Below are 23,106 nucleotides of genomic sequence, written 5' to 3' on the forward strand. Positions count from 1 at the left end.
ATGTTGTTGATGTCCTAGTTCTATAGCTAGGATAGCATCATGTTGTTGTCCTAGTTCTATAGCTAGGATAGCATCATGTTGTTGATGTCCTAGTTCTATAGCTAGGATAGCATCATGTTGTTGATGTCCTAGTTCTATAGCTAGGATAGCATCATGTTGTTGATGTCCTAGTTCTATAGCTAGGATAGCATCATGTTGTTGATGTCCTAGTTCTATAGCTAGGATAGCATCATGTTGTTGATGTTCTATAGCTAGGATAGCATCATGTTGTTGATGTCCTAGTTCTATAGCTAGGATAGCATCATGTTGTTGATGTCCTAGTTCTATAGCTAGGATAGCATCATGTTGTTGATGTCCTAGTACTATAGCTAGGATAGCATCATGTTGTTGATGTCCTAGTTCTATAGCTAGGATAGCATCATGTTGTTGATGTCCTAGTTACTATAGCTAGGATAGCATCATGTTGTTGATGTCCTAGTTCTATAGCTAGGATAGCATCATGTTGTTGATGTCCTAGTTCTATAGCTAGGATAGCATCATGTTGTTGATGTCCTAGTTCTATAGCTAGGATAGCATCATGTTGTTGATGTCCTAGTTCTATAGCTAGGATAGCATCATGTTGTTGATGTCCTAGTTCTATAGCTAGGATAGCATCATGTTGTTGATGTTCTATTGCTAGGATAGCATCATGTTGTTGTTGTCCTAGTTCTATAGCTAGGATAGCATCATGCTGTTGATGTCCTAGTTCTATAGCTAGGATAGCATCATGTTGTTGATGTCCTATAGCTAGGATAGCATCATGTTGTTGATGTTCTATAGCTAGGATAGCATCATGTTGTTGATGTTCTATAGCTAGGATAGCATCATGTTGTTGATGTCCTAGTTCTATAGCTAGGATAGCATCATGTTGTTGATGTCCTAGTTCTATAGCTAGGATAGCATCATGTTGTTGATGTCCTAGTTCTATAGCTAGGATAGCATCATGTTGTTGATGTTCTATAGCTAGGATAGCATCATGTTGTTGATGTCCTAGTTCTATAGCTAGGATAGCATCATGTTGTTGTTGTCCTAGTTCTATAGCTAGGATAGCATCATGTTGTTGTTGTCCTAGTTCTATAGCTAGGATAGCATCATGTTGTTGTTGTCCTAGTTCTATAGCTAGGATAGCATCATGCTGTTGATGTCCTAGTTGCAATTTGTCTCATTGTCATCCCTCTGCAATCTACTGAGATGGGTCTGCTCTATGGTTTGTGGAATCCACTCTGAATAGTGGCTGGTTTTTGCTCAGACATTCTCACTGACTGCCTCTGTGGCTCAGTGTAAACAATCTCTGAATAAATAGTCTGGTTAGATTTGCAAGCCCCGGTAAGCCTAATAGAAATGGGATTGGCATTATCATAAATATGTATTTACCACATGTAGTCCGTGGCGGGTTGAGACAGCCAGTCACTATATTCTCCTCCAGGGGTGATGTATGATGTGTCTCAGTGAGTAGCCCTGCCCCTGATTCAGTGGCACTTTTCCACTTTTGTTAATGTGGTGAGGCACGGTGCCCAGCCAAGGCTACGGTGCCAGGCTCAGTCACTGTGAGGGATGGTCTGCCAGCCTCCCTGCCCTGAAACATAGCCTGCTATACTGTGGCCTTCATTTCTATCCCACTGTGAGCTATACTGTAGCTAGGGAGGCTGCCTCGCTGTGAAGGATGGTTAGCTAGACCTGCCCTGAACCACAGGCTGCTATACTGTGGCCTCACTGTGAAGGATGGCTTGCTAGACCTGCCCTAAACCACAGGCTGCTATACTCTGGCCTCACTGTGAAGGATGGCTTGCTAGACCTGCCCTGAACCACAGGTTGCTATACTGTGGCCTCACTGTGAAGGATGGCTTGCTAGACCTGCCCTGAACCACAGGCTGCTAGACTGTGGCCTCACTGTGAAGGATGGATCACTAGACCTGCCCTGAACCACAGGCTGCTATACTGTGGCCTCACTGTGAAGGATGGATCACTAGACCTGCCCTAAACCACAGGCTGCTATACTGTGGCCTCACTGTGAAGGATGGATCGCTAGACCTGCCCTAAACCACAGGCTGCTATACTGTGGCCTCACTGTGAAGGATGGATCGCTAGACCTGCCCTGAACCACAGGCTGCTATACTGTGGCCTCACTGTGAAGGATGGATCGCTAGACCTGCCCTGAACCACAGGCTGCTATACTGTGGCCTCACTGTGAAGAATGGATCGCTAGACCTGCCCTGAAACGCAGGCTGCTATAGCTATAGGCTGCCTTTGTTTCTCCAGAGAGAAGGATGGCCAGTCAAGCAGGGTTGAACCATAGGCATTCCTACCCTGTGAGCTATAGCCAGGTCTGATCCATAGGCTACTCTGGCCTGTCTTCTCCATGGCGAGATATAGCCAGGTCTGATCCATAGGCTACTCTGGCCTGTCTTCTCCATGGTGAGATATAGCCAGGTCTGATCCATAGGCTACTCTGGCCTGTCTTCTCCATGGTGAGATATAGCCAGGTCTGATCCATAGGCTACTCTGGCCTGTCTTCTCCATGGTGAGACATAGCCAGGTCTGATTGATAGTCTATACTACTCCACTGCAAGCCTGAATGGGCCTACCTCTGCACTGTGAGTGGGTTTTGAGTTGGAGGGTTGGGAGAGGTTCGGGGGATTGCAATGTATATGTCATTCATAAAACACTGTAGATTAAACAGTTTACTGTTGGCACGGTGACATTTCAATCCTCCTCTATTCACCCCTTCATCCCTCCTCTATTCACCCCTTCATCCCTCCTCTACTCACCTCTTCATCCCTCCTCTATTCACCCCTTCATCCCTCCTCTATTCACCCCTTCATCCCTCCTCTACTCACCTCTTCATCCCTCCTCTATTCACCCCTTATCCCTCCTCTACTCACCCCTTCATCCCACCTCTACTCCTCTACTCACCCCTTCATCACTCCTCTACTCACCCCTTCATCCCTCCTCTACTCACCCCTTCATCCCTCCTCTATTCACCCCTTCATCCCTCCTCTACTCACCTCTTCATCCCTCCTCTATTCACCCCTTCATCCCTCCTCTACTCACCCCTTCATCCCACCTCTACTCACTCCTCTATTCACCCCTTCATCCCTCCTCTATTCACCCCTTCATCCCTCCTCTTCATCCCTTCATCCCTCCTCTACTCACCCCTTCATCCCTCCTCTATTCACCCCTTCATCCCTCCTCTATTCACCCCTTCATCCCTCCTCTATTCACCCCTTCATCCCTCCTCTACTCACCCCTTCATCCCTCCTCTATTCACCCCTTCATCACTCCTCTACTCACCCCTTCATCCCTCCTCTACTCACCCCTTCATCCCTCCTCTATTCACCCCTTCATCCCTCCTCTATTCACCCCTTCATCCCTCCTCTACTCACCCCTTCATCCCACCTCTATTCACCCCTTCATCCCTCCTCTATTCACCCCTCCTCTACTCACCCCTTCATCCCTCCTCTATTCACCCCTTCATCCCTCCTCTATTCACCCCTTCATCCCTCCTCTATTCACCCCTCCTCTATTCACCCCTTCATCCCTCTATTCACCCCTGCATCCCTCCTCTACTCACCCCTTCATCCCTCCTCTATTCACCCCTTCATCCCTCCTCTATTCATCCCTTCATCCCTCCTCTACTCACCCCTGCATCCCTCCTCTATTCACCCCTTCATCCCTCTATTCACCCCTTCATCCCTCCTCTATTCACCCCTCCTCTATTCACCCCTTCATCCCTCTATTCACCCCTTCATCCCTCCTCTACTCACCCCTTCTCTATTCACTCATTCACCCCTCCTCTACTCACCCCTCCATCCCTCCTCTACTCACCCCTTCTCTATTCATCCCTTCATCCCTCATCTGTTCATCACTTCACCCCTCTATTCATCCCTTTATCCCTCCTTTATTCACCACTTCATCCCTACTTTATTCACCCCTTCATCCCTCCTCTACTCACCCCTTCATCCCTCATCTGTTCATCACTTCACCCCTCTATTCATCCCTTTATCCCTCCTTTATTCATCCCTTTATCCCTCCTTTATTCACCACTTCATCCCTCCTTTATTCACCACTTCATCCCTCCTCTACTCACCCCTTCATCCCTCCTCTATTCACTCCTTCACCCCTTCTCTATTGACCCCTTCATCCCTCCTCTGTTCATCACTTTACCCCTCTATTCATCCCTTTATCCCTCCTTTATTCACCACTTCATCCCTCCTCTTCACTCCTTCATCCCTCCTCTGTTCACCCCTTCATCCCTCCTCTACTCACCCCTTCTCTATTCACTCCTTCACCCCTTCTCTATTCACCCCTTCTCTATTCATCCCTTCATCCCTCCTCTACTCACCCCTTCTCTATTCACCCCTTCATCCCTCCTCTGTTCATCACTTTACCCCTCTATTCATCCCTTTATCCCTCCTTTATTCACCACTTCATCCCTCCTCTATTCACTCCTTCATCCCTCCTCTGTTCACCCCTTCATCCCTCCTCTACTCACCCCTTCTCTATTCACTCCTTCACCCCTTCTCTATTCACCCCTTCTCTATTCATCCCTTCATCCCTCCTCTACTCACCCCTTCTCTATTCACCCCTTCATCCCTCCTCTACTCACCCCTTCTCCATTCATCCCTTCATCCCTCCTCTACTCACCCCTTCTCTATTCACCCCTTCATCCCTCCTCTACTCACCCCTTCTCTATTCATCCCTTCATCCCTCCTCTACTCACCCCTTCATCCCTCCTCTACTCATCCCTCCTCTACTCACCCCTTCATCCCTCCTCTACTCATCCCTCCTCTATTCACCCCTTCATCCCTTCTCTATTCACCCCTTCATCCCTCCTCTCTTCACCCCTCCTCTATTCACCCCTTCATCCCTCCTCTACTCACCCCTTCATCCCTCCTCTACTCATCCCTCCTCTATTCACCCCTTCATCCCTCCTCTACTCACCCCTTCATCCCTCCTCTACTCATCCCTCCTCTATTCACCCCTTCATCCCTTCTCTATTCACCCCTTCATCCCTCCTCTCTTCACCCCTTCTCTATTCACCCCTTCATCCCTCCTCTCTTCACCCCTTCTCTATTCACCCCTCCTCTATTCCCCTACATAGGAGGGAACGAGGAGCCCCACAGACGTACAGTCACTAACTATAGAAAGGATATACCTTTAACCGTTCGTGTTTTCCCAGTTGATTGCCTTTCCGTCTGGAATGTATATGTATTAAATTCATGTTTTTCCAGCCTGATCTATATAATCCTCCATTTCAAAGTGAAAAGGGAAGCGGGTGAAAAGCCCGTCTAGACATATGTATCATACTTATAAGGTAGCCTACATTTCAATCAACACTAACCCTGTAGCTAACCCAGATCACTCAAATTAATCACATTCATGCAATTTCTTTTTTTGGTTAGCGAGAAATATTTTCCAAAAGAAGATTAAATTAACTTTTCTCACGACCCTCCCGTTTTCCATCTAGTGAGGAAATGTAGCCTTTTATTTCATTCCCCTCACTTTGCGTGCGCATGTCATCAATCCCAAGTTAATTGTCCCAGTCCTACCCTTCTCATGACATTACACAAAGGCCGTGTCCCAAAGGGCACCCTTTTCCCTATGTAGTGCCCTACTTTTGACCTGGGCCCTTTATAAAGGGAACAGGGTGCCATTTTGGAACGTGTCATTCAAGGTAAGAGCAGAACATGTGTCCTAAAGCTGTATTTTATAATTTTATGTGTTTTTTATGCAGCTGAGAAGTGCTGTTTTTAATACGAAGACCAACTTAAAGGAGGAGACTTTATGAAACTTGTTAACAATCCCTTTTAAAGATGTTTTTTCTTCTTGCCAAAGACTTGAGCATAGACGGTCCTTTTCTTTGAAATGAAAAGGTTGAGATGAATAGTGTGATGTCTGGTGGGTGAAACATCACCTCAGGTGGTTGCCATTTTAAAATAGGGAGTCGGCTACAAGTTTCATTCTTTACAGTAACACCGTGTTCAAGGAACACTCAACATTCACTACAGAAAGAAAACGCCAAAGGGACAATAACACCAAAATGTAATTGATGGTAGAAAACATTTTAATTATCAAGACACAAGACTTGGAAACAAAACAGTGATTTATCTGTCAACCTCTCTATAAAGATGGGAATCTGAGTAAAAAGAGGGAATCTGTTTGAGGCAACAACTCCACTTTGTAAACTACATTTCCCATAGTACTCTGCTCGTCAGTGTATCTCACCCTAGCAGTCATCAGTATATAGCCCTGTCAGGACACTGTCAGCCCTAGCAGTCATCAGTATATAGTCCTGTCAGGACACTGTCCACCCCAGCAGTCATCAGTATATAGTCCTGTCAGGACACTGTCAGCCCTAGCAGTCATCAGTATATAGTCCTGTCAGGACACTGTCCGCCCTAGCAGTCATCCTGTCAGGACACTGACAGGACACTGTCCACCCCAGCAGTCATCAGTATATAGTCCTGTCAGGACACTGTCAGCCCTAGCAGTCATCAGTATATAGTCCTGTCAGGACACTGTCCGCCCTAGCAGTCATCAGTATATAGTCCTGTCAGGACACTGTCCACCCTAGCAGTCATCAGTATATAGTCCTGTGAGGACACTGTCCACCCTAGCAGTCATCAGTATATAGTCCTGTCAGGACACTGTCAGCCCTAGCAGTCATCCATATATAGTCCTGTCAGGACACTGTCCGCCCTAGCAGTCATCAGTATATAGTCCTGTCAGGACACTGTCAGCCCTAGCAGTCATCAGTATATAGTCCTGTCAGGACACTGTCCACCCTAGCAGTCATCAGTATATAGTCCTGTCAGGACACTGTCAGCCCTAGCAGTCATCAGTATATAGTCCTGTGAGGACACTGTCCACCCTAGCAGTCATCAGTATATAGTCCTGTCAGGACACTGTCAGCCCTAGCAGTCATCAGTATATAGTCCTGTGAGGACACTGTCAGCCCTAGCAGTCATCAGTATATAGTCCTGTCAGGACACTGTCCACCCAAGCAGTCATCAGTATATAGTCCTGTCAGGACACTGTCCGCCCTAGCAGTCATCAGTATATAGTCCTGTCAGGACACTGTCAGCCCTAGCAGTCATCAGTATATAGTCCTGTGAGGACACTGTCCACCCTAGCAGTCATCAGTATATAGTCCTGTCAGGACACTGTCCACCCTAGCAGTCATCAGTATATAGTCCTGTCAGGACACTGTCAGCCCTAGCAGTCATCAGTATATAGTCCTGTGAGGACACTGTCCACCCTAGCAGTCATCAGTATATAGTCCTGTCAGGACACTGTCCACCCTAGCAGTCATCAGTATATAGTCCTGTCAGGACACTGTCCACCCTAGCAGTCATCAGTATATAGTCCTGTCAGGACACTGTCAGCCCTAGCAGTCATCAGTATATAGTCCTGTGAGGACACTGTCCACCCTAGCAGTCATCAGTATATAGTCCTGTCAGGACACTGTCCACCCTAGCAGTCATCAGTATATAGTCCTGTCAGGACACTGTCAGCCCTAGCAGTCATCAGTATATAGTCCTGTGAGGACACTGTCCACCCTAGCAGTCATCAGTATATAGTCCTGTCAGGACACTGTCCACCCTAGCAGTCATCAGTATATAGTCCTGTCAGGACACTGTCAGCCCTAGCAGTCATCAGTATGTAGTCCTGTCAGGACACTGTCCACCCTAGCAGTCATCAGTATATAGTCCTGTCAGGACACTGTCAGCCCTAGCAGTCATCAGTATATAGTCCTGTGAGGACACTGTCCACCCTAGCAGTCATCAGTATATAGTCCTGTCAGGACACTGTCCACCCTAGCAGTCATCAGTATATAGTCCTGTCAGGACACTGTCAGCCCTAGCAGTCATCAGTATATAGTCCTGTGAGGACACTGTCCACCCTAGCAGTCATCAGTATATAGTCCTGTCAGGACACTGTCCACCCTAGCAGTCTCATCAGTATATAGTCCTGTCAGGACACTGTCCGCCCTCGTAGTCATCAGTATATAGTCCTGTCAGGACACTGTCCACCCTAGCAGTCATCCTTATATAGTCCTGTCAGGACACTGTCCGCCCTAGCAGTCATCAGTATATAGTCCTGTCAGGACACTGTCCACCCAAGCAGTCATCAGTATATAGTCCTGTCAGGACACTGTCCACCCAAGCAGTCATCAGTATATAGTCCTGTCAGGACACTGTCCACCCTAGCAGTCATCCTTATGTAGTCTTGTCAGGACACTGTCCACCCTAGCAGTCATCAGTATATAGTCTTGTCAGGACACTGTCCGCCCTCGCAGTCATCAGTGTATAGTCCTGTCAGGACACTGTCAGCCCTAGCAGTCATCAGTATATAGTCCTGTGAGGACACTGTCCACCCTAGCAGTCATCAGTATATAGTCCTGTCAGGACACTGTCCACCCTAGCAGTCATCAGTATATAGTCCTGTCAGGACACTCAGCCCTAGCAGTCATCAGTATATAGTCCTGTCAGGACACTGTCAGCCCTAGCAGTCATCAGTATATAGTCCTGTCAGGACACTCAGCCCTAGCAGTCATCAGTATATAGTCCTGTCAGGACACTGTCCACCCTAGCAGTCATCAGTATATAGTCCTGTCAGGATACTGTCCACCCTAGCAGTCATCAGTATATAGTCCTGTCAGGATACTGTCCACCCTAGCAGTCATCGGTATATAGTCCTGTCAGGACACTCAGCCCTAGCAGTCATCAGTATATAGTCCTGTCAGGACACTCAGCCCTAGCAGTCATCAGTATATAGTCCTGTCAGGACACTGTCAGCCCTAGCAGTCATCAGTATATAGTCCTGTCAGGATACTGTCCACCCTAGCAGTCATCAGTATATAGTCCTGTCAGGATACTGTCAGCCCTAGCAGTCATCAGTATATAGTCCTGTCAGGACACTGTCAGCCCTAGCAGTCATCAGTATATAGTCCTGTCAGGACACTCAGCCCTAGCAGTCATCAGTATATAGTCCTGTCAGGACACTGTATTGTGATAAATGATGTGTTTCTCTGTTTACTGATCTAATCTTAAGAACCAATCAGTGAGTCCATTCAGGCCTAGAATTCCAGGGATGTAATTGACCTCGGGTGATGTTCAAGGTCAAACCAATCCCTGGCCCTTTTTATTAAAGACCTAGTTAATATTCACTGACTGACATCACATCAACACTCACCAGGCACTCGACATAGTCTCAATCTAATACCATCAACACATACTAATGTAATACAATATAAAGTTGTTTGTTGTGAATAGTAGAGCTACTTTACTTAGTAATAACTGTCTTCTGTTTTGCTTTAAGACCGTATTGCATATATGATACTTACCATGGTGATATTTCATCCAACCTTATATTATACAGGTTATTCCTATTGAGATGACATCTATGTTGCTGTTCTACGTGACTGATTTGTAATGTACGTGTTGTTCTATCTACAGACCTGAAGACTACAGGATGAAGTGATCCATCAGAAGGCTGTTGCTAGGCTTCTTCTTCTTCTGTCCTGTTACTAGTCCTGCCATTTACATCTGGCTTTTGGTTTAGAACATCCAGGTGACATTTACTGTACATGCCACAAACCTTTTATGTTGTACAAAATAAACTAGTTCTCTTGTCAACCGTTTTTGTTTTTCGTGAGAATAAATCATGATGTATATTTCATTCTCTCTGTGGTGAAAGTTTGGATGGATTTTCCTGTGTTTCATTCAACCTCAGCTGAAGTGAGATGGCATTAATTGGGTGAGACCCAAACGGTCCCCTATTCCCTGTATAGTGCACTACTTTAGACCAGGGCCAATAAAGGGCCCTTAGGGCTCTGATCAAAAGTAGTGCACTATACAGGGAATAGGGAGCCAGTTGGGACATCGGCTGCGGTCAGCTGCCTTTCGTTGTGTTGTATTTTAGAGAATATTAAAGTGGAGATTCTTTGCCTACCAGCCACAGACCATTTCTGCAGTCTCTTCTGAAGTCAGATCTCTCCTCTAATTCGACCACACTTCGACCTTAATTGATTTCAGATGCCTCTGAGACCTTTTTATAATGCCAGCATAGCCTTTTGATGTCTGGTGGCCCCTCAGGAAACCATTGTGGAAATGTACCTCAACAGTAAGCATGATACTATAGTCACTGGGCTCTTTTTAGACTGGGGAGTCGGCAACGTTTTATAGTTTGGCTTCACTGGTGTTTACCACAGACAGCAGCACTGTCTGGCACACTGTGTTGACTGGACTCAAGTGGTCCTGTTCAAATGAAGCCAGATTTACCTGTCAAGACAACCCATTTTGGCTGTTACAGGGAAAATGTCTCATGGAGTCGTTGATGGAGTCCTGCTGTTCTTTTGAAAGAAGAAACCTATTGTTTGTAGTATGCAGTGAGACAACTGAACTTATACCAGTGGAGCCTCTTCAGAGGAGGACCAACCTCAGTGAATTTCATAAAAATGTCAATTGTAAAACTTTTTTTTTTTTTTAAGTTATCCTTTATAGATAAAACTATGCTAAATATATTCACGCCACCAAATAATTTATTAAAACACTGTTTTGCAATGAAGGTTTACAGTAGCCTCAGCAGCACTCTGTAGGGAAGCACCATGTTGCAGCCAGAGGACAGCTAGCTTCCCTCCTCTGTATATTGACTTCAATACAAAACCTAGGAGGCTCATGGTTCTCACCCCCTTCCATAGACTTACACAGCAATTATGACAACTTCTGGACGACGTCCTCCAACCTATCAGAATTCTTGCAGCATGAACTGACATGTTGTCAGGATCAGAGAATAAATCTGGTTCTGAAAGCATAAACTACAGCTAGTTAGCACTGCAGTGCATAAAATACGGTGAGTAGTTGACTCAAAGAGAGAGAGTGTTTTTCAATTTCACTTACTTGGCTAGCAAATGCAGCTAGCTAGTTTAACCTACTCAAACACCCTGCTCAAACAGAGGGATGCTATGTTAGCTAGCTGGCTATCCCACACATCACTGGAACTCTTTCTAAGTCAAGGTAAACTTTTGGTTTTACAAATGTATTGTCAACGGGGCCCGCCAGTGTAACTGCTAAACTGCTAACTGACTGTATACTGTAAAGTTACTGCATGATTGTAGCGGGTTTACTCATGTGTTACTAATAGTTCTATTAGCTTTGTTTACTAGGATGATAATTTGGCTAATATGGTGACAACGATGTAGGCTGTGTGTAGCAGCTATGACATGGTTTGGCTTGGAAAGTTTTTTTAGCCTGGTCACATACAGCTGATGTGTTGTGCATTGAAGTCCACAAACTAAGGGAAAAGGTGAGAGGAGGAGGAGAGAGTGTAGACGTGGGAAAGAATACAACGTGGCTGCTATGAATGTGAACTGTGTTTACATATGAACAGCCGTGCATTCATTCCACCGATTCTGTTGGGAAAAAAATTCTTAAACGGGACGAAACGGGGATAAACATACCTGAATTTGTCCAGTAAAACCTCTCGTTTGCAACTGTTGGACTAATGATTACACCCTAGATCAGCTAGATGCAAGCAAGAGTGTTCAAGGAGGTAATGAATGTGTCACTGTCTGTCCAAACATTTTCTCTCGACCTGTGTGCACCTACATTGTAATCTTTCATTCATAGACTAGGTTGTATCAACCTCATGATGGGTGTTGCCTAAACCTATCACTGTTACGTTGAACTGGGTGAATGGAATATGAATGACAGTCATCCAATATGCTGTAATAGAAATAAGGCCGTGCTCATGAGAAAATAAATGGTCCTCTCTCATCGTCAACGGCACCAACCGCCACTGACTTATACCTAGTTCTCACAGGCCCTACTGTGGTGGACAGTGAGTCACTTCAATCAGACAACAGAACTTATACCTAGTTCTCACAGGCCCTACTGTGGTGGACAGTGAGTCACTTCAATCAGACAACAGAACTTATACCTATTTCTCACAGGCCCTACTGTGGTGGACAGTGAGTCACTTCAATCAGACAACAGAACTTATACCTAGTTCTCACAGGCCCTACTGTGGTGGACAGTGAGTCACTTCAATCAGACAACAGAACTTATACCTAGTTCTCACAGGCCCTACTGTGGTGGACAGTGAGTCACTTCAATCAGACAACAGAACTTATACCTATTTCTCACAGGCCCTACTGTGGTGGACAGTGAGTCACTTCAATCAGACAACAGAACTTATACCTAGTTCTCACAGGCCCTACTGTGGTGGACAGTGAGTCACTTCAATCAGACAACAGAACTTATACCTAGTTCTAACAGACCCTACTAATCAAACACCGAGCTACAGAACAGTTCACTGTTGTATTACAGTTTTATTGGTTATAAAACAAATAATAAAGTATAAATAAATAACTTCCTAAATCAGTTTCTAAGGTTTGGTGGTCAGGTCTGATGAGACATTTCACTGGTACCTGTTAGTTCTCCATTCGGAATTCCATTTCTGTCCAAAAACACAAATTAGACCACAGGCCTAACTATATTCAACACTCTCCTCACAGTGGACGGGCGCCACGTTGCATAATCATCATAATAATAACAACAACAACAACAAATTGGAAAGGCAATAAGGAAAACATTAAACTTCAGATTTGTGGAGCTCATCACAAGTCCTTCTAGCACCTTCTCTGTCGTTGCCTGTGACGAGTAAGCGTAGCTAACACCTAGTCGGACAAGACCAAGTCCATGTCAATTAACAATGCGATAACAGTACGATTGGACAGAACGCGTGAGAGTCTTACAATAGCTGTAGTTTTCTTTGATAGGACAGTGGTTAAAGTTTAGTTCCTCAATGTTTAGGCATACTTAAAAAACAAATTCCTCATTGTACAATAACAGTGGGGGGAAGGCTGCTTCAACAGAGGTCACAATGTATCATATTAAATCAAGAAGAGAGGCCACTGTACACAAATACTGAGAAATCATTGTGAGAACTGGCTTGACAACTTAAAGATTGAGGGTAAAGTCAACATGGAAGCACTATAATGTAAATGACACATGGTTATAAAGATCAGACAGCCTGTACAAATGTCATCAATTCATAATCTCAAATTACAAAAAGATGTTTGACTTATTACACATCAACCCAAAGACACAGTCCAGTAATTCACAATGCGCTGGCTCAAAGGCTGCATGCAACTTCACTAAAAAGGTAAGTGATTTTAATGTACATCACTGGGGATAGCTTCTCTTCCTCAGTCCCCCTACATCAGTCCCCCTACATCAGTCCCCCTACATCCCACACACCAGCATTTACAGAAATCAGGCACTTTTCGGATATCCTAATCTGTCAGCGCTATCATACAGGAATAGCATACAGGAGACCCTGGCTAGCGACACGGGGGCAACTGACGAATACCGAACATATTTTTGACATTAACCCACAGGGACATAGAGAGGTGGTTGGACTGTCTGTCCTGTCTGGGCTTCTCCAATCACCTCCACCTCTCCTTCAGTATCTGCTACAGCATCGCTCCTCTGTCCTGTCTGGACTTCTCCAATCACCTCCACCTCTCCTTCAGTATCTGCTGCAGCATCGCTCCTCTGTCCTGTCTGTCCTGTCTGGACTTCTCCAATCACCTCCACCTCTCCTTCAGTATCTGCTGCAGCATCGCTCCTCTGTCCAGTCTGCCCTGTCTGTCCTGTCTGGGCTGTGTTAGCGGTGGCTCTTCTCTGTGTGACCACGTCTCTGGAGAAACGGCTCATCATTATCCCTGGGGACCTTAGCTCAGTGTCCTGGGAGTGGGATTGGGGTGCAGGGCGTGCAGGGGGGTGAGGGTAATTGGGCTGGTAGTACTGAGGGGGGTAGCCTCTATACCCAGCGAATGGGTCCTCTTCCTCCTCATCTTCCTCATCGTCTTCATCATCGTTGTTGTAATTTCCACGGGGGTCATAACGGCCAGTGGGGTGATAGTTTTGGTAGTTGGTGTGGGGGAGTTGTACTATTGTGGGGAACATCTGGATCAATGGGGTGTCATCACTAGCAACCTCTTTCTAAACCACCACCGCTAAGTTAGCTTGTTGTCTGCGGTTAGCTTGTTGCCCGGGTTAGCATCTGGGTTAGCAGAATGACGTACAGGAGAAAGCAGACAGAGAGCCACAGGTACAATATTACTGCAGTGAGAAGAAGAACACAGTGTGTAGCCGTGGATGTATAAGAGGGAGGGTGAGACACACCAGTGGGAGTAAGTGGGAGTCTGATTAGTATTTGTCATTCACAAGGACGCCTTGATCAGGAGAGAGAAGATACACACAGGGAGGAAGGAAGATGGCGGCTGGTGGGTGGCTGGAGCAAAGCATTGTCTAGGAAACAATATCTTCTGATTCATGTCTTTTAGAAAAATCCAGATGGATTGTTTTCCAAGCGGGGTGATGTGATGCGAGGTTAGCAAGATCAACACACAATGTCTGATGACAGGCAGAGATAGATGGAGAGTGAAGCGATTGTTTGAACACAGTGGTGGTGATCTCAAGTGGTAGTGAGGGGTGAAGGGAGGGGGGTAGTGATAGTCTCTATGTGGGGAAGAAAAGAGGGGGAGGAGAGGGTGGCTGATGGTCTCTTTATGTGGGGAGAGGAGAGGGTGGCTGATGGTCTCTTTATGTGGGGAGAGGAAAGGGTGGCTGATGGTCTCTTTATGTGGGGAGAGGAGAGGGTGGCTGATGGTCTCTTTATGTGGGGAGAGGAGAGGGTGGCTGATGGTCTCTTTATGTGGGGAGAGGAGAGGGTGGCTGATGGTCTCTTTATGTGGGGAGAGGAGGAGAGAGGAGAGGGTGGCTGATGGTCTCTTTATGTGGGGAGAGGAGAGGGTGGCTGATGGTCTCTTTATGTGGGGAGAGGAGAGGGTGGCTGATGGTCTCTTTATGTGGGGAGAGGAGGAGAGAGGAGAGGGTGGCTGATGGTCTCTTTATGTGGGGAGAGGAGAGGGTGGCTGATGGTCTCTTTATGTGGGGAGAGGAGAGGGTGGCTGATGGTCTCTTTATGTGGGGAGAGGAGGAGAGAGGAGAGGGTGGCTGATGGTCTCTTTATGTGGGAGAGGAGAGGGTGGCTGATGGTCTCTTTATGTGGGGAGAGGAGAGGGTGGCTGATGGTCTCTTTATGTGGGGAGAGGAGAGGGTGGCTGATGGTCTCTTTATGTGGGGAGAGGAGGAGAGAGGAGAGGGTGGCTGATGGTCTCTTTATGTGGGAGAGGAGAGGGTGGCTGATGGTCTCTTTATGTGGGGAGAGGAGAGGGTGGCTGATGGTCTCTTTATGTGGGGAGAGGAGAGGGTGGCTGATGGTCTCTTTATGTGGGGAGAGGAGGAGAGAGGAGAGGGTGGCTGATGGTCTCTTTATGTGGGAGAGGAGAGGGTGGCTGATGGTCTCTTTATGTGGGGAGAGGAGAGGGTGGCTGATGGTCTCTTTATGTGGGGAGAGGAGAGGGTGGCTGATGGTCTCTTTATGTGGGGAGAGGAGAGGGTGGCTGATGGTCTCTTTATGTGGGGAGAGGAGAGGGTGGCTGATGATCTCTTTATGTGGGGAGAGGAGAGGGTGGCTGATGGTCTCTTTATGTGGGGAGAGGAGAGGAGAGGGTGGCTGATGGTCTCTTTATGTGGGGAGAGGAGAGGGTGGCTGATGGTCTTTTTATGCGGAGGACGGGAGTCTGGAACTAAGAGAATGTTGCTCAGTAGTCATTCTCATATTCCTGTTCCTGTCCTTCTTGAGTTAGAACCAGACCAGAGGAGACAGACAGAGACACAGAGAAACACGTACCTTCCATCAGTACAGATACCAGACCACCAACATGCTACCATTCAAAATACCACATGGACCCACTAGTGGTTGTGCTAGTCAGTATCGCTGACTCAGACTGCTGTGTTATGGCAGCTGCTCATCAGAGCTCTGAAAGCAGACATGTACAGGCACAACATAGTGCTGTAATCTTTATTTCTCTTTCTTAATGTAAGAAAATGTCATAAAGATGTAGAACAGTGAAATGAGAGTCACACAGGATACATGGATTTACATCCAGTATACTTACAGTATAGTAACTCAGACATGCACAAGTTGTGAGGAAGCATTTTAGGTCAAATGCGCACCACACATCGCTGTAAGAGGCACTCCCATCTTATAGTGATACAACCCCATTTTTACCACATCTGTGGGAATGAACCAATTGTTCAATGACAAATACCTTGCCTGAATTCAATCAAAACAGCTATAGCATAATTGTCTTAGTGTTAATATCCTTTTAGACCAAGTTAGCAGTGAAGTAATAACCAGTCAAAAGAAAGCAGGCCCACTAAGGGCTCTTGAGTGGCGCAGCAGTCTAAGGCACTGCATCTCAGTGCAAGAGGTGTCACTACAGTCCCTGGTTCGAATCCAGGCTGTATCACATCTGGGTGTGATTGGGAGTCCCATAGGGCGGGTTTGGCCGGGGTAGGCCGTCATTATAAATAAGAATTTGTTCTTAACTGACTTGCCTAGTTAAATAAAATAAACTAAGGACATGGTCACTCATATTAAACATTCATAGTGTGTATAAAACGTCTCACGAGAACATATGGCACAGCAAAACATTTCAATAGCTCTAAAATACTTTACGGAATTTATAGGGACAATTACAATGTCAATCTGTGTAAGATTTACCAGTCGCCAGTTAGTCAGTCACTGGGGAAAATACTTTTACTAGTTGGAAAGTCAGGGGCGGAGCCAGACACTGGAGTTGTTTATGTCCTGAAATGATCTGCAATAAACATGGTCAAGTGTCTTTCATTTCATCTAATGGAAATAACACTAACTAACCACTGGGTCATTGTCCCTTCAAAATACTGGGTGGAAACAGCAGCTGACTAGAATGACAAGAGAAGACATTAGATCTGACATACAGAGCAGTTACTGTTACTCTCTCTTTCTACATTTCTGTTTTGATTGAATTCAGGAATAGTATACACTGAGTGTACAAAACATTAAGAACACTGGCTCTTTTCATGACATGCTGACCAGGTGAATCCAGGTGAAAGCTATGATCCCTTATTGATGTCACTTTGTTAAATCCACTTCAATCAGTGTAGACGAAGGGGAGGAGACAGGTTAAAGAAGGATTTTTAAGCCTTGAGACAATTGAGACATGGATTGTGTATGTGTGTCATTCAGAGGGTGAATGGGAAAGACATTTAAGTGCCTTTGAACGGGGGTAACTTGACACAACTGTGGGAAGCATTGGAGTCAACATGGGCCAGCATTCCTGTGGAACGCTTTCGACACCTTGTAGAGTCCATGCCCCGACGAATTGAGGCTGTTCTGAGGGCAAAATCAATATTAGGAAGGTGTTCTTAATGTTTTGTACACTCAGTGCATAACCATACACAGTATCCATCAGATTTACTGTGGTATAAAACCCAGTTCCTCCTAGTAATCTCAGTCCTACAGTATCCAGAACTTCTAGATAGGGATATCTATGTGTTCTGATGGTGGTTACCTCCAATGTTGTAGCCCAAACAGGAGTTCTGGTCGCAGTAGCCAGCAGCACCAGCAGGGCCCGTGGATCCAGGGGTGCCCGGTCGCCCTGGGGTGCCCTGGCTGCCTGGTCTACCGGCAGGACCTTGGCTGCCTGTACGGCCCTCTCCTAGAAGACCTGTGGAGGCAAGATACACAGTTAGTAACAGGATCTACATGGGACAAATTACACACCAAAAACCAGTCTCTTGCTATGGCTGACCATGTTGTAAACTGTAGAGATAAAATAATGAAAACTATGTTTTATGAATCGTTCCTCCTGTTACTTCTGCAATGACAAACTAGGATGTAAAATAGTCTGTGTGTTGTTGAGTGTCCAGACTGCAGGCAGTGTGTATAAATACGTGTGGGTTCCCTCAGAATAATGCCCTGAACCCAGATCAGACAGTTTGGATTCATTTATTATCCTACTTCTGTTGAAGTTTCCACTACAGAAGAATGTCCTTCAGTCCAGTCCCAGTCCAGTCTGACTACAGCAGTCCAGTCCAGTTTGACTACAGCAGCCCAGTTTGACTACAGCAGTCCAGTTCCAGTCCAGTTTGACTACAGCAGTCCAGTTTGACTACAGCAGTCCAGTCCCAGTCCAGTTTGACTACAGCAGTCCAGTTTGACTACAGCAGTCCAGTCCCAGTCCAGTTTGACTACAGCAGTCCAGTTTGACTACAGCAGTCCAGTGCCAGCCCAGTTTGACTACAGCAGTCCAGTCCCAGCCCAGTTTGACTACAGCAGTCCAGTTTGACTACAGCAGTCCAGTTTGACTACAGCAGTCCAGTTCCAGCCCAGTTTGACTACAGCAGCCCAGTTTGACTACAGCAGCCCAGTTTGACTACAGCAGTCCAGTCCCAGTCCAGTTTGACTACAGCAGTCCAGTCCCAGTCCAGTTTGACTACAGCAGTCCAGTTTGACTACAGCAGTCCAGTCCCAGTCCAGTTTGACTACAGCAGTCCAGTTCCAGCCCAGTTTGACTACAGCAGCCCAGTTTGACTACAGCAGTCCAGTTCCAGTCCAGTTTGACTACAGCAGTCCAGTTTGACTACAGCAGTCCAGTCCCAGTCCAGTTTGACTACAGCTGTCCAGTCCCAGTCCAGTTTGACTACAGCAGTCCAGTTTGACTACAGCAGTCCAGTCCCAGTCCAGTTTGACTACAGCAGTCCAGTCCCAGCCCAGTTTGACTACAGCAGTCCAGTTTGACTACAGCAGTCCAGTTCCAGCCCAGTTTGACTACAGCAGTCCAGTTTGACTACAGCAGCCCAGTTTGACTACAGCAGTCCAGTTTGACTACAGCAGTCCAGTCCCAGTCCAGTTTGACTACAGCAGTCCAGTCCCAGCCCAGTTTGACTACAGCAGTCCAGTTTGACTACAGCAGTCCAGTCCCAGTCCAGTTTGACTACAGCAGTCCAGTTTGACTACAGCAGCCCAGTTTGACTACAGCAGTCCAGTCCCAGTCCAGTTTGACTACAGCAGTCCAGTTTGACTACAGCAGTCCAGTCCCAGTCCAGTTTGACTACAGCAGTCCAGTCCCAGCCCAGTTTGACTACAGCAGCCCAGTTTGACTACAGCAGTCCAGTCACAGTCCAGTTTGACTACAGCAGTCCAGTCCCAGCCCAGTTTGACTACAGCAGTCCAGTTTGACTACAGCAGTCCAGTCTCAGCCCAGTTTGACTACAGCAGTCCAGTCCCAGCCCAGTTTGACTACAGCAGTCCAGTTTGACTACAGCAGTCCAGTTTGACTACAGCAGTCCAGTTCCAGCCCAGTTTGACTACAGCAGCCCAGTTTGACTACAGCAGTCCAGTCCCAGTCCAGTTTGACTACAGCAGTCCAGTCCCAGTCCAGTTTGACTACAGCAGTCCAGTTCCAGCCCAGTTTGACTACAGCAGTCCAGTTCCAGTCCAGTTTGACTACAGCAGTCCAGTTTGACTACAGCAGTCCAGTCCCAGTCCAGTTTGACTACAGCTGTCCAGTCCCAGTCCAGTTTGACTACAGCAGTCCAGTTTGACTACAGCAGTCCAGTCCCAGTCCAGTTTGACTACAGCAGTCCAGTCCCAGCCCAGTTTGACTACAGCAGTCCAGTTTGACTACAGCAGTCCAGTTCCAGCCCAGTTTGACTACAGCAGTCCAGTTTGACTACAGCAGCCCAGTTTGACTACAGCAGTCCAGTTTGACTACAGCAGTCCAGTCCCAGTCCAGTTTGACTACAGCAGTCCAGTCCCAGCCCAGTTTGACTACAGCAGTCCAGTTTGACTACAGCAGTCCAGTCCCAGTCCAGTTTGACTACAGCAGTCCAGTTTGACTACAGCAGCCCAGTTTGACTACAGCAGTCCAGTCCCAGTCCAGTTTGACTACAGCAGTCCAGTTTGACTACAGCAGTCCAGTCCCAGTCCAGTTTGACTACAGCAGTCCAGTCCCAGCCCAGTTTGACTACAGCAGCCCAGTTTGACTACAGCAGTCCAGTCACAGTCCAGTTTGACTACAGCAGTCCAGTCCCAGCCCAGTTTGACTACAGCAGTCCAGTTTGACTACAGCAGTCCAGTCTCAGTCCAGTTTGACTACAGCAGTCCAGTCCCAGCCCAGTTTGACTACAGCAGCCCAGTCTCAGTCCAGTTTGACTACAGCAGTCCAGTCCCAGTCTAGTTTGACTACAGCAGCCCAGTTTGACTACAGCAGTCCAGTCCCAGCCCAGTTTGACTACAGCAGTCCAGTTTGACTACAGCAGCCCAGTTTGACTACAGCAGTCCAGTTCCAGTCTAGTTTGACTACAGCAGTCCAGTCCCAGCCCAGTTTGACTACAGCAGCCCAGTTTAACTACAGCAGTCCAGTCCAGTTTGACTACAGCAGTCCAGTTCCAGTCCAGTTTGACTACAGCAGTTCAGTTCCAGTCTAGTTTGACTACAGCAGTCCAGTTTGACTACAGCAGTCCAGTTCCAGTCTAGTTTGACTACAGCAGCCCAGTCCCAGCCCAGTTTGACTACAGCAGTCCAGTTTGACTACAGCAGTCCAGTTCCAGTCCAGTTTGACTACAGCAGTCCAGTCCCAGTCCAGTTTGACTACAGCAGTCCAGTTTGACTACAGCAGTCCAGTTCCAGTCTAGTTTGACTACAGCAGCCCAGTCCCAGCCCCAGTTCCAGCCATGAACACACATACCTATGTTTGCTGACATGGCAACAATCTGAGGCATTGTGGTGCTCAGTGAGAGATGCTTTTGGTTCTAAAAATATCATCCCTGATTTCCATGAAAGTAGTAAAGCCTCTGCCAGGACCCACAGTCTCCTGATGTTTCATCGTGAACTTTCACAAATGTTGTTTTGTCATTAATATAATTCAGAGAACTTTGTCAGAGTTGAGTATCGATTAAACAACAATCAGATGCATTGTCCTGTATTGATTTTCTGCTTAAATAAATTGTAGTGTACAAAGAAGAATCAATACAAAGGGTTTGTTTCTCCCAAAAATATTGTCCAAACATCTGTTTGACATTATAGACAGCAATCCAAGACAGATCAACTTTAAATCCAAAACACATGAGGATTTTTCTGTTGTTATTAAAAGTTTCAACTGTTGTTTTCTTTCCAGAAAACCCCTAGTAAGAGGAATTTCACTGCAGTCACAGTGTAGTCTGAATACCCAACAGTTCTCAATCAACAAAATAGTGTGGCCTTTGATTGACATGTTTTTATTAAAGTGTGTCAGCCGTTAGTGTCCCATGAAACCCATACTGTCCTAGAAACACCTCTCATTATTGTGTTGGATTGTCTCTATAAGGTGGCAGTGAATGGGGTGCATATCTACGCATGTATTATCTGGCATTTCTAAATGCTTGAGGGAGGATTGTGGAGGGAAGACGAGTGGGGGGGTGAAGGGAGGATGACAAGGAGAAGTAAGATGGAAGGTGAGGGGGGTGAAGGGAGGATGACAAGGAGAAGTAAGATGGAAGGTGAGGGGGGTGAAGGGAGGATGACAAGGAGAGGTAAGATGGAAGGTGAGGGGGGGTGAAGGGAGGATGACAAGGAGAGGTAAGATGGAAGGTGAGGGGGGGTGAAGGGAGGATGACAAGGAGAAGTAAGATGGAAGGTGAGGGGGGGTGAAGGGAGGATGACAAGGAGAGGTAAGATGGAAGGTGAGGGGGGTGAAGGGAGGATGACAAGGAGAAGTAAGATGGAAGGTGAGGGGGGGTGAAGGGAGGATGACAAGGAGAAGTAAGATGGAAGGTGAGGGGGGTGAAGGGAGGATGACAAGGAGAGGTAAGATGGAAGGTGAGGGGGGGTGAAGGGAGGATGACAAGGAGAGGTAAGATGGAAGGTGAGGGGGGGTGAAGGGAGGATGACAAGGAGAAGTAAGATGGAAGGTGAGGGGGGGTGAAGGGAGGATGACAAGGAGAGGTAAGATGGAAGGTGAGGGGGGTGAAGGGAGGATGACAAGGAGAAGTAAGATGGAAGGTGAGGGGGGTGAAGGGAGGATGACAAGGAGAAGTAAGATGGAAGGTGAGGGGGGTGAAGGGAGGATGACAAGGAGAAGTAAGATGGAAGGTGAGGGGGGGTGAAGGGAGGATGACAAGGAGAGGTAAGATGGAAGGTGAGGGGGGGTGAAGGGAGGATGACAAGGAGAAGTAAGATGGAAGGTGAGGGGGGTGAAGGGAGGATGACAAGGAGAAGTAAGATGGAAGGTGAGGGGGGTGAAGGGAGGATGACAAAGAGAAGTAAGTGTACACACTGTACATACTCCATGTGGATTAGTATAAACTGTCTCTACATACTGCATGTCGATTAGTATAAACTCTGCCTCTACATACTGCATGTGGATTAGTATAAACTGTCTCTACATACTGCATGTGGATTAGTATAAACTATCTCTACATACTGCATGTGGATTAGTATAAACTATCTCTACATACTGCATGTGGATTAGTATAAACTGTCTCTACATACTGCATGTGGATTAGTATAAACTGTCTCTACATACTGCATGTGGATTAGTATAAACTATCTCTACATACTGCATGTGGATTAGTATAAACTCTTTCTCTACATACTGCATGTGGATGAGTATAAACTATCTTTACATACTGCATGTGGATAAGTATAAACTCTGTCTCTACATACTGCATGTGGATTAGTATAAACTCTGCCTCTACATACTGCATGTGGATTAGTATAAACTCTGTCTCTACATACTGCATGTGGATAAGTATAAACTCTGCTTCTACATACTGCATGTGGATTAGTATAAACTGTCTCTACATACTGCATGTCGATTAGTATAAACTCTGCCTCTACATACTGCATGTGGATTAGTATAAACTGTCTCTACATACTGCATGTGGATTAGTATAAACTATCTCTACATACTGCATGTGGATTAGTATAAACTATCTCTACATACTGCATGTGGATTAGTATAAACTGTCTCTACATACTGCATGTGGATTAGTATAAACTGTCTCTACATACTGCATGTGGATTAGTATAAACTATCTCTACATACTGCATGTGGATTAGTATAAACTCTTTCTCTACATACTGCATGTGGATGAGTATAAACTATCTTTACATACTGCATGT

The 23,106-nt window shown here is 46.4% G+C and overlaps 2 protein-coding genes across 4 annotated transcripts in view; one reads left to right on the plus strand and one right to left on the minus strand.

Annotated features, from left to right (window-relative positions):
* LOC123727721 (large ribosomal subunit protein uL13m) overlaps positions 1-9,740 on the plus strand; it is a 35,916-nt gene extending 26,176 nt beyond the window's left edge. The window contains exon 7 of the mRNA XM_082975954.1: positions 9,498-9,740. Coding sequence (XP_082832080.1) covers positions 9,498-9,522 — 25 coding nt within the window. The 3' untranslated portion in view covers positions 9,523-9,740. The remainder of the gene's footprint in view (positions 1-9,497) is intronic.
* Positions 9,741-12,350: 2,610 nt separating this feature from the next.
* LOC106597401 (collagen alpha-1(XIV) chain) overlaps positions 12,351-23,106 on the minus strand; it is a 232,517-nt gene continuing 221,761 nt past the window's right edge. The window contains exons 44-45 of one of the 3 annotated variants that reach the window (XM_082975949.1): positions 17,513-17,668; positions 12,351-13,996 (exon numbers count right to left, since the gene is read on the minus strand). In XM_082975949.1, the coding sequence (XP_082832075.1) occupies positions 13,431-13,996; positions 17,513-17,668 (722 nt within the window). In that variant the 3' untranslated portion in view covers positions 12,351-13,430. Of the gene's footprint in view, positions 15,751-17,512; positions 17,669-23,106 lie in introns of all 3 variants that reach the window. The other 2 variants (XM_082975951.1, XM_082975950.1) reach the window with 2 other exon arrangements.

This window comes from Salmo salar, chromosome 05, assembly GCF_965601325.2.
Source record: "Salmo salar chromosome 05, fSalSal1, whole genome shotgun sequence".
NCBI lineage: Eukaryota > Metazoa > Chordata > Actinopteri > Salmoniformes > Salmonidae > Salmo > Salmo salar.